Source organism: Heteronotia binoei, chromosome 11 (genome assembly GCF_032191835.1).
Source record: "Heteronotia binoei isolate CCM8104 ecotype False Entrance Well chromosome 11, APGP_CSIRO_Hbin_v1, whole genome shotgun sequence".
NCBI classification, from domain to species: Eukaryota; Metazoa; Chordata; class Lepidosauria; order Squamata; family Gekkonidae; genus Heteronotia; species Heteronotia binoei.
Window position 1 is genome coordinate 51,110,558 of NC_083233.1, and position 11,232 is coordinate 51,121,789.

The following is an 11,232-nucleotide window of genomic DNA, read 5'->3' on the forward strand; positions in this document are numbered from 1 at the left end:
CAATGCATGCTGTGGTATCATCATGCTGGGTATCATAAGCAATTAGATCCCTCCCCCAAAGAGTCCTTCCACCAGCAGAAAGAGTTCACATCAGGAAGACTCAGTTGTCAGTGTTCACAGGAGGCTTTAAGGCAGGGTCATCAAACTCATTTGTTATGAGGGCCGGATCTGACATAAATGAGATCTTGTTGGGTCAAGCCATGTCGGGCTGGGCCGTATGTGTACCTATTTAATATTAGGTAGCAGAGATATAAACTCTATAAAGGACACAAACGCAATTAAAGATTTTTTAAAAAACCTTTAAACACGCTTAAAACATTGGTCTTAAAGGTGCTTTCTTTGTATTTCTCCCATGGGATCCAGGGAACTGAGCAAAGGAAGCTCTGGCTCTTTCCTTGCTTCCCCAGGGGACTGAGGGGGAGGAGCCTCAGCCAATAGAAGGAAGAGAGGGTTGGCTGCTGTGAGTTCTCCCTCACCCCTTCCTCCCCAAGGGAGGAGCCTCAGTCAATGGAGAAAATAAGAGACTTTGCTCTGTTGCTCCTGTGCAAGTGAGCAAGCCCTGCAAAGCAAGCTGTAATGCAGAAGGAAGCAAGAAAGAGAGAGAAGGAAGCAGATGATAGCCAATTGTTCTGGGGCCGGATAGGAGCCCTCCAAGGGCCTGATACAGCCCCTGGGCTGCATGTTTGACACTCCTGCATTAGGGCCTTTACAGCTGTCATTTTCCTTGCCATGTTTTGGCCACTGTAAGTCTTGTCCTCTACCACATGAGTTAGAAATGACAAAAGTTGGACAGTCTGAACTTGAGCAATAAAATACTGAACTCAAGTAGCATGTTTAAGCTTGCTGGCACAAAAAGGGAGCTATATCTGGCAAAATCTTGAAGTTGCAAAGAGAACCTCAGATCCTTGAATTGATAATCCAGTGGCTGTTAATTACAATGCAGAGTCTTTTCAAAGAGACAAAGTGTTGGTAAGCCTCCAGAGGTGATGGAACAGCTTATCTTTGTCTGAATAATGATATCCCACATTCCCCCTGAAAAGACGCAAGACAGCTTGCAATAATAGCTCCCCAATAATAAGTTTTTACCCAGGCCACTGTTCTCCCTCCTCTCTGGTGCATCATTTCTTTCAATGATGCAGTCAGCCAGTCAGCTTAAAGAGAAAAAACTATCCAATACAGAGAGATAAATAGTTCAAAGGCCAAACAACTTATTGATGCAAGTCATACTCATTCCTATTATTCCTTTCTTCCCAAGCAGAACTCTTTTATTGCTTTGTACAGACACTGCTGCTGCTTTTGCCTCCCTAAAGTGGAGCTCACCAAGAAAAACTAGTAAGGAATACTAGATCAGACAGTGGGTTGGATCCAACCAACTTTTCTGCTGGTGAAAAGAAGAGGTGGAACCACAAGAAAAAAACTTGCTGGTGATCAGGGGATCCAAAAACCATGGAGGACATAATATGAAGGAGAACTGGGTGAAAAAGCTGGTTAGATGCAACCCAAGCTTGGTATCCAAAACAAATCACAAAAATATTCAAATGGAATAGTTTTATTTAGGTGACCTCTGCAAAAAACCAAACTGCTAGAGATCAGGATGCAGTTCATAATTTCACAGTACAAGGAATGAAGAATATTTTTATTGTGAATTGCAGCCTATGTTCTGGTCCAGCTACCTTAATGATGGTCCATGGTGCTACTGTGATCCACTCATTTAATGGTCGTCTTCATAGCCAGTTGGGAGAGGGTTAGTATGAGGATTGTGGAAGAAAGTATGGTTCCCATCACCCCAAGGGAAGGGCTGAAAAAGAAAAGACCAGATGGAAGGTTTAGCCTGCCATTCCTCAGATTTTTAGTTATTTAATGGCTAATTAACCTGGAAGCAATGACACAGAATGAAGATATTCTTCCACTTTCAATTTGCATGGTGCTTACCCACAAGAGTACTGTTACAGAGCAAGAACACCCTGGATGTACAGAATATTCCAACTATAGAGACCTATTATTTGAATTCAGGCCTGTGAACAACTGCAGATCCAGCCTATTTAACTGCAAGAAGCCACTGCTTCAGCTGGTATCACCTGTAGCACAAAACCTGGAGAACTCTTATACTGTTAAGGTTTTACCACTTTGGAAGCAATTATCAGACAAACATTGTTCTTCAAATTTTCCTTGGAATACAACATTTGGTATACAGAAACTTCCATGTTGGCATACACACATTGTTAAAATGTTGGAAATTAGATAACAGCTGAATTACATTTGCTTTCAATACCAGTGTAGTGCAGTGGTTAAGAGTGACAGACTAGTATCTGGGAGGCCAGGGTTCAAATCTTTGTGCGTGCAGTGGAAGCTTGCTGGATGACTTTGGACCAGTCACACTCTCTCAGCCTAACCTACCTCTTGGGGTTGTTGTGAGGATAAAATGGAGAACAGAAAAACAATGTAAGCTGCTTTGGGTCCCCACTGGCGAGAAAGGCAGACTACAAATGAGTTAAATAAAGAAGCACAAAGGGTTTTCTGTTGCAGACCATTCATTTGCTGGTTGACCACCATTTTGTAGGCTCAGATAATTTCTGAAATTCAGCTATTTCAGCTATTTTTGTTTTTTAAGCAAAAATCTGACCTGAAGTTTTAAACTTACAGGCTTAACAAATGTACACATAGTTTACCTAATGGAAAGAGAACAAATGTAGTACATGTTCTACTGTGCTAATACAGACAGGCTGCTTGAGGAGAAAGAGACAATATTGGCACTGTGGTGCCTGCCTCTGGGTTTTGTTTGGTCTAGCAGGATAACAGAGAGGGAATTTGACTTTGGAGATGTGCACATTTGGAGAAGCATTTATCATACACTCCCAAGTTCCTTCTCCCTAAACTTGGACAGGAAGTGGCCAGTTTACAATCTCCATGTTCTTCAAAAAATATACATTTCACGTCCAGCACAGGCAGATGGTTAGTTCCACTCACACACATACACTCTTATAAGGACTTTTGGGTGCAGGGGGAAGGCTAGGGCTTAGTTTCATGGGGCCTGTCATGGAATATAGATGCATAAAACAAGAATGGGGCTGAAAAGCCAAGGAAGAATGTCCATGGAAAATAACTACAATCAGCAAAACATTCAACATTCCTTTACTGTTTACACAGGATAGATTAAAGTAAGGGCTTTAACTTATGTTTCCAAGATGTTTGGTGCATGCATAAATTGGTAAAAAACTCCAAACGTTTTCTTAAACCCAAGGTTATTTGAATTGGAGAGGCTAAACAACAATATACTGGAACTTCCATTTTAAGAGAAGCTTCAAATGAAACATTTTCTGAGGAAAACAAACAATTTATATAAGAAACTCTGCTTCCTTGCCAATACTTCAACTTTAAAGTTTGTTTTCAACCAGGATCAAACAAGATTTCAGAGCATTAGGCATTAACATCTTTTCCTGTCCAGTAAGTGTGAAATTTAAAAATTAAATGACATGGTATCATGCTGATCTAAGCCAAATACCTTGGTCCGGATACGGAGGTGAGGATAAGGAACAAACTCTGGTCTTTCATGTTCATGCTGAGCCTTCAGGTAGCAGTTCAGCATGCAGACAGCAACTCCAGGGAGAGCAACCACAAAGGTCAGGATCTTCCATGTACGGGCTAATTTAGAACAGAACAGAATAACATTTTTAAAAAGTGGTGAAATAAAATGCATAATTCCAACACAATAGATAATCTGTGCCCTTATTGCATAAATGCATGATATTAACTGAATTGCATTGAGTTCAATATGCAGAAATTCACAATTAAGATTACTGTAGCTACAGCGTAGTAATCTTGCTTATCATCTTTGAATAGCAACTATAAATTAGCTTGACAGATCTGTTCGCTTTTCTGTTATACATCTTCTATTTAAAATAACCACACTTATTTTGATGCCAAGATAGAAAATGTTAATTTCATAGGTGCCAATATGCAAAATTTGCACAAATGTTGAAGCGGGGGGGGGGGGGGGGGCATTTTTTTTTTAGAAAAAATGTAGTGTTGGAAAAACTGAAATACACACAATAGCTGCTTTCTCGTCAAACTTAAACTTATTTTAATGCTTTAACATAAAATGCATCATTGGTAACTCAGCCTATAAAATGGTACTAATGTGAATATTCATCAAATTTAGAAATATAAATGCCTTAGTTCAGGGGTGGCCAACAGTAGCTCTCCAGATGTTTTTTGCCTACAACTTCCATCAGCCCCAGCCAGCATGGCCAATGGCTGCGGCTGATGGGAGTTGTAGGCAAAAACATCTGGAGAGCTACCGTTGGCTACCCCTGCCTTAGTTTATTTACAAACAAAACTGAAAAACACTGAAGATAGAGAGAGCTACTAATGTGCCCAATGCCACCATAGCATGTGTACCTTACTTTTTGATATGATAAGCAGGAAAAAACAAAAGTTCAAAATAGAAAACACAAATTTCACAGTAAAGAAATGAATGTATTCTTTGGAAAGAAATAATCGTATACAGTTATAATAGTGCTAGATATCAAATTAACACTTCTAACACTGAGAACATCCAACAATTCAATAGTTTATCATCATACATGTTATATCATATTCGCTGTCAAAAATTACATTTAAATATATATATGTTTGAAAATGTATGTCTAATGTATTGTCTAATGTCTAATGCAGTGCAAGACACACTACCTATTCTTGAGTCAGTAAAAGCTTGTCTTTAAGAAATTAAAAAAAATATGCATAGCTTTTTCAGATTTCAGTTTCCAGTTTTTCTGTGGAAAACTGGAGAGTCCTAAAGAAAAAAAAAATGTCTCCTCGATATTTCCAGGGAGGGCTGGTTCTACATCTCTATCTGAATGCCAGTTTTAAAAACCACACTTAGAACTACCCATGAACCGAGCACCTGAGATCCTTGCAATTCTGATCCAGAGCCAGGCCTGTTCTGGATCTAAGCACTTTACCGCCGTGTGCCTCTCAGCACAGCACAACTAGCTGAGCCTAAGAATAGCGTTATTCCAAGAATGCAGGGAACGTAGGAGAAGGGCGAGTTACACCCAGAACAGCTAGCCGACCAGTTTGATTTCCCACAGGGGCAGGTACCTCAGGGAAGCCCACGAACAGGAGACGGTTTTCTGCAGCACCTGACCCTCAGAGGTGCACCACCTCTACTCATGAAGGTTCTGCCCAACGTCCGATAACAACCCCCCACCGTCTCAAGGTCATCAAGTGGTAACCCTAGCCCAACTATCTTACAGCTCCCAGCTTCTCCATGGCCCTCTGATGCAGCCGCCGACAGCAGCCGTCTCAGTCCTGCTCGAGGAGCCTCGGCTACAAGCCGTTGAGGAACTTTGAAGAGCGCCGCCACTGAAGCCATATTAGGCGTACCACCAGAATAAGGACACCAGCCGCCGCTTCCAACCCGGAACAGGAAATACGAATGAGATCGGCGCGGATCGATTACATCACCAGTTTCGTAGCTTGGAGAAGTGCGGCGGGCCGCGTCCTGTGGAGGTATAGTATACGCAGTGCGCATGCGTCTTTTGGTTTGTGGCTGTTCGGGAAAGTTTCGGAGTTATTGTTGTTTAATCAAGTTTATGGGGAGTGAAAATGATCTTCTTTTCCTCCTGAGTCAAAATAAGGGAATCTTCAATCGTCCTAAATGGCTGTATGGTCCGAGAGGTGTATCCCAATTCTGCCAGTAGTTCTAGGTGTGTTCTTCTTAGATTGCAGTGTACGAGAAATACTGCTTCAAGCACCTCCTTCGTTTGCTTTCGCAGCCTCCTTCTCATTATTCCCCAAAGACTAATGAAATAAGCTCATTAGGGACAGGTGCTCGAATACACAGAATTGAAAGCAGGGCGAGACACCCCCTATTTACCCCATGGGTGCGCATGTGGTGCTAAGAAAGAAAAATCTGTTTACCCCAACGGTGCCAGTGTGAATGCGTACTGCCGCTCACAGGGAATAAAAATTCCTCTCGGACCGTCTCAATTCCTTTCAATTTTGTCTGCTGCACTTCCGTCCTCTTTATAAAGCTTGCTTCTGTTTCTCGGAGCAGGGGAAATGTGGCATGCTGCTGGTTTTTTGAAAAGGGTCAAGAAGTCCTCTGAAGCCGTTTTGATCTCTGTTGGGAGGCGGGATATGGACCTAGAGCAACGCAAAAACTGTCCCCCGCCCCACCCTGCTGCATTCCTATTAGCCATGTTGGGCAAAATGTCCATCTTTTTTATTTCTTTCTTGTAAGGCTTGTCGGAGCGAAAGTGGTTTTAAAAGGCAAAACTGTACAGGGTGGGAGAATGGAACTCTCTTCCCCTCCCTTCCCTCAGCAGTCTTGATTTACGTGAAATGTAGCTCCTAAAATGGCTTGTTGTTCTATGACCTCCTTGGTATCTAGCTTAACCCTGAGAAGGGAAGAGAAACCGATAGAAAGAAAAGTGGTCAAGAGGCCCAGTCCATTTCTCTGATAAGTTATCTACAGTTAGTTGAAAGAAACATTCCCTGGGATATGCACTGTTCCCAGGGCAACCAGATCTGAAGTAGCCGGTTAGGGAACATACCATATTGTAACCCATTTTTGTCACACCATTCTTCGCAAAGGGCACAAGAGGGAGCTCTTGCACTAAACCCAACTTTCTCAAACTGGGCCCTAGAACCTTTAAAAAGAAAATGCTCAAAGTGTCCCTTAGTAAACTTGGGGCAGTGGTAGAGCACCTGCTTGGCATGCAGAAAGTCCCAGCTTCATTCCCTGACATCTTCAGTTTAGAAACGATTGAATAATAGGTGATGTGGAAAGATTTAGATGGGTGGCTGTGTGGATCTGAAGCAATAGAACAAAGTCTGAGTCCAGTGGCACCTTTAAGACCAGTGAAATGGAAGTTACCAGTCCACACTCTCTAGCTTTATGTATGCACTGGTAACTTCCATTTAATTGTATCTGAGGAAGTGTGTGTGCACACACAAGCTCATACCTTGAACAAAACGTTGATGGTCTTAAAGGTGCCACTGGACTCAAACTTTGTTCAGGTGAAGTGGAAGTGTTCTCCATCTAAGGCCTCAGAGAGCTGCTGCCAATTAGTGCAGCCAATACTCTGCTAAACCAATGTGTAAGGCACTAAAGGCAGCTCTATGAATATGCATGTCTGTAGAACTGTCCTCCCCCCTCCCTGGGAATTAAAGAACCACAATCAACTTCACAACTAGCTCTCTGAAAATCCTGTACAACCCCCCGCCTCCAAGCCTGTACATCACTCTGCAGAGGCATCTGAGTGAAGGAGCAGTCTTTTCTTCTCATGCTGGGCTTTCTCAGAAACCCACATATCTTAAATAGCTTCTAAAAGAGTCCTTGGTGTATCACCCAGGCATGAGAGAAGGTCAGGCTTCTGCCACTTCTTACCATCATGGGCAGCTGGCATAACATAACCCGGTGTCTCTTCAACCCTATCCTCAGCCTCTGTCCCTTGCAACTGTTAGCACTACCTCCACTTCCTAAAACAAAGATGTGACCAGGCCAAACAGCATACCTGCCAACAGATAATAGTAAAAGCGAAGGAGTTCTAGCAGCAGACCTGGGAAAACCTTGGTAGATGTTGGAGAGCTATTGTTAGTATAGTAATAGTTCTAAATTAAGCCCTTGTTCATGATCTGTCTTCTGCTGAAGTACATAAGAAACTTCTGCTTTCCACAAAAAGCTTCTCTCATGTTAAACAGTGCAATCCTATGTAGTGTTATTCCAGGCTGCATAGGATCATATTGTGCTAGTTTTTAAAGCAGCACAAGATGGTTTTGTTGTTTTGCAGAAACACTGAAAGGGCCCTCCTAAGCAGAGTTTGTCTTTCTACATTTATTGAAGTCAGTGGGTTGAAAAGAGTGTAATTCTAGTTAGGAGGGTACAGTGATACAGCAACCTCTCTGGTGATGGGAGACCTTTTCCTTTCTTTATCTGACAGGTTGATATCCCTCTGGGAAACAAAATTGACAGAAATAAGGATTCATTTCCCAACTGCATTGAAGCCACAATGTTCTTCATGGACACCCTTGAATTATGCATAGAAGCAATTTGGCAATTAGTGAAAACTGTTTAGTACTGGCAGCAAGTCTGGCTTAATAGGTATTTTATTGTATTCTTAAAGTATTTCCATGTCTTGACTAGTTTGGTTGGACAGAAAGAGAAATAAGGAAATGCCTAGAAGCAAACCTGTATTTGTCCACTTTTATCTATAGTTGCTGACTCCAGATTGGAAAATTTCTGGAGTTTGGAGGTGGAGTCTTGGAAGGGCAGGGTTTGGGGACCTCAGCAGGGTATACTGTCACAAAGTCCACTCTCCAAAGCAAGTATTTTCTCCAGTGGAATGGATCTCTGTTTGGAGATTATTTGTGACTCCAGATCTCCAGGCCACACTTGGAGGCTGGCAACCCTACTTCTCCCTTTCTTTCTGGTCACCCCAAAGTAACAAAAATAGACTGCAAACTCATTTAGATCTTTTTATTTTTGATCATGAAACTGTTTCACATACATTAACAATGCTGTGCAAATGCCATCACAATCACCCACACAATAAATATGTATTTTTATGCCACCTCTCAGCTCCTGAGGCGGGTACAGTGGCCTGCACTTGCTGATCAGCTTCTCTCCTCTCGTCACCCGACCCCCTCCTCTACTGCAGTGATTGCTTCACACACAAATTCCCTTTCATACACATGCATGCAGCCACAGACGCCATACAAGCTCTTGTTTTCAGAGAAGGATTTATTTATGTCTTGGCCTCCTTGTGAATGTGAAAAGGTGGGGGGAGACTCCACCCCTCCCTGAGGATTCCTTTCATGTGGAAATCAGAAAGAGAGAGGAGAGCACCACCAGGGTCACAGGAGAAGGGGGTGACTCTTAATTACTCTGAGAGAAAGCAAGCGGGAGGTTTTCTCAAGCTCATATCAATGGATTCATGGATGGGAGACGCAACTACCTTCAAATGTCTTTTATGTCAGAATCTCAGTGGGATGTTTTGCTTAAAGACACCCTTCTTTACTGTCGTCTTGCAGAGATACTGCAGGCAGATGTGGAGTAGGCCCAGCAGTGTTTCCCAAACTTCAGTGTTGTTTTTTTTTAATTCTAAATTGAAGTTGGAGACATCCTTATTCTTGAAAGCTGCTTCACTTTTACAAAATGTAAGAGTAAGACCTATACAGTCACAAAGGAGGCCAGCTCCCACTAAGTTTCTTTATGATTTTGGGATGCAAGCAGAGGGGGGGGGTGTAATTTGGAGATACAAAATATGTTTGCCAACTCTGGGGTGGAAAATTCTGGAGATTTGGGGGTGGAGCCTGGAGAGGGCAGGGACCTCAGCAAGGTATGTCATAGAGTCACTCTCAAAAGCAGTCATTTTCTCCAAAAGGAATTGATCTCTGTTGTCTAGAGATCATTTGTAATTCTGGAAGATTTCCAGGCCCCACTTGGAGGCTGGTAACCCTAGCAAAGCACAGACTTCTCTGAAAGCAGGACATGTCTGTATGATCCAGAAGCAGATGGGACAGAGTTTCCTTTTCCATCATGCAGAAATGAGCAGGCAGTCTCCTTTGGGAATGAGAACTCCATTGCACCTTTACTTACTCTTTTTTGTTGTTTTTTCTACAAAATTATCATCCTGGAATAAACCATGGTAATTATAACAAGATACAAAACAAAGCTGAATGGAATATTATTTTTCTACAAAATTTTCTACAAAATTATCATCCTGGAATAAACCATGGTAATTATAACAAGATACAAAACAAAGCTGAATGGAATATTATTTTTCTTTTAATTTTATTTAATAAATATTAAGAACTTACCTCGTGATGCCACTTAAGTGTAGATCATGGGTGTCAAATGTCTGGCCTGTGGGCAAGAATTGGCCTGCTCACGGCTTTAATCAGGTCTGTGGCTCTTTTCTCCCCCCCTCCTCCCCCTCTTGTTCTCACTCTTTGAAGCTCTAAGGCTGTCAGAGTTTCCAGCTCCTTCTGCCTTGTCTGCCAGCTGCAGTAGGAAGCTCTTCTGAGCTCACAGAGCTGCAAAGAAAATGCAGAATAGATTTTCCATTAAGGTCTCTGGGCCCAGATAGACACCTTAATTGAAAATCCATTCCACATTTTCCTTGCAACTTTGTCTGTGCTGCAGTGTGTTCCAATGGAGTGGAGCTCAGTTTCACTTTCCGGCAATCTTATGGCCACCTGAAGCTCTTGCTTCCTCGTGTCCTTGCAAATAAAGGGTTGGTGCTTTGACCCAGCTTGTCTCTGCTGAATGGACCTGAGAACTTCCCATTTAGTGCTCCTCTAGTTAATTGTTGTTGTGAGAGGAAGGTGCAACCTCCATTTTCTGCCTCAACTGGCCAAAGTTGTGTACTGCAGCGGTCCCCAACCTTTTTGGTACCACGGTTTTGTGGAAGACTATTTTTCTAGGGACCGGGGAGGGGGGGGTGATGGTTTCGGGATGATACAATTGTACACTTTGTTTCTATTAGTTTGTTGTGGTGGTTAACTGTGCGGACTCTTATCTGGGAGAAACAGGTTTGATTCCCCACTCCTCCACTTGCAGGAAATTGTAGGCCACTCTGAAATTCAGAGTGGAGGGCAGGATATAAATCCAATGTCATCTTATTATTGTTACTACATTGAAATATATAATGAAATAATTATACAACTCACGGCCTGGTTGCTAACAGGCCACGGACCGGGACTGGTCTGTGGCCCGGGGGTTCTCCTGGTGTGTTGGACAGAGTGTTTCTCTAAGATCTAAGAGACTCAGAACTGAATCCCCCCTCTGCCATGGGGAGGGGGGACCATGGACTAGTCACTTCCTCTCAGCCTAACCTGCCTCGCAGGACTGTTCTTGTGAGTATGAAATGGAGGAAGGGAGACCGATATAGTAAGTTGCTTTGGGTCCCCACTGCGGAAGGAAGTGCAGTACAAATATATTTAAACAAATGTAAGAATGACTGGTTCTGGCGTGTGCACCTTGTACAGTCATATTGCCTTTGCTTGTTGAGATGTAGCTCTCTTTGCATCTCACAATGCTATTATTATTATTCAGGGCTTTTTTTGAGCAGGAACGCAGCTCTGGCTGGCTTGGTGTCAGGGGGTGTGGCCTAATATGCAGATGAGTTTCTGATGGGATTTTTCTACAAAAAGCTGTTACTATTAACAACAACAATAACAACAGCAACATTTATAAATCACCCAATCCCTGCTATTGCAGGGCTA

The 11,232-nt window shown here is 42.6% G+C and overlaps 1 protein-coding gene across 1 annotated transcript; it reads right to left on the bottom strand.

The window, feature by feature from the left end:
- Positions 1 to 1,533: 1,533 nt before the first annotated feature.
- Positions 1,534 to 6,154, bottom strand: LOC132579246 (cytochrome c oxidase subunit 6A2, mitochondrial). The gene is made up of 3 exons (XM_060249488.1): positions 5,254 to 6,154; positions 3,503 to 3,642; positions 1,534 to 1,798 (listed from the first exon to the last, which is right to left on the bottom strand). The coding sequence occupies exons 1-3, from the start codon at positions 5,531 to 5,533 to the stop codon at positions 1,712 to 1,714; spliced, it is 507 nt and encodes a 168-aa protein (XP_060105471.1). The 5' UTR covers positions 5,534 to 6,154; the 3' UTR covers positions 1,534 to 1,711.
- Between the last annotated feature and the right edge of the window lie 5,078 nt (positions 6,155 to 11,232).

Bases quoted from the DNA above. Each gene is read 5' to 3' on its own strand.
- LOC132579246 (XM_060249488.1), bottom strand. From the start codon at position 5,533: ATGCGCACTGCGTATACTATACCTCCACAGGACGCGGCCCGCCGCACT. The intron at 3,643-5,253 runs GTAAGATAGTTG...GTTCTAAATTAG, and splicing joins CCATGGAGAAGCTGGGAGCT to CCCGTACATGGAAGATCCTG. The intron at 1,799-3,502 runs GTATTTGGCTTA...TTTCTTTTTCAG, and splicing joins ACCTCCGTATCCGGACCAAG to CCCTTCCCTTGGGGTGATGG.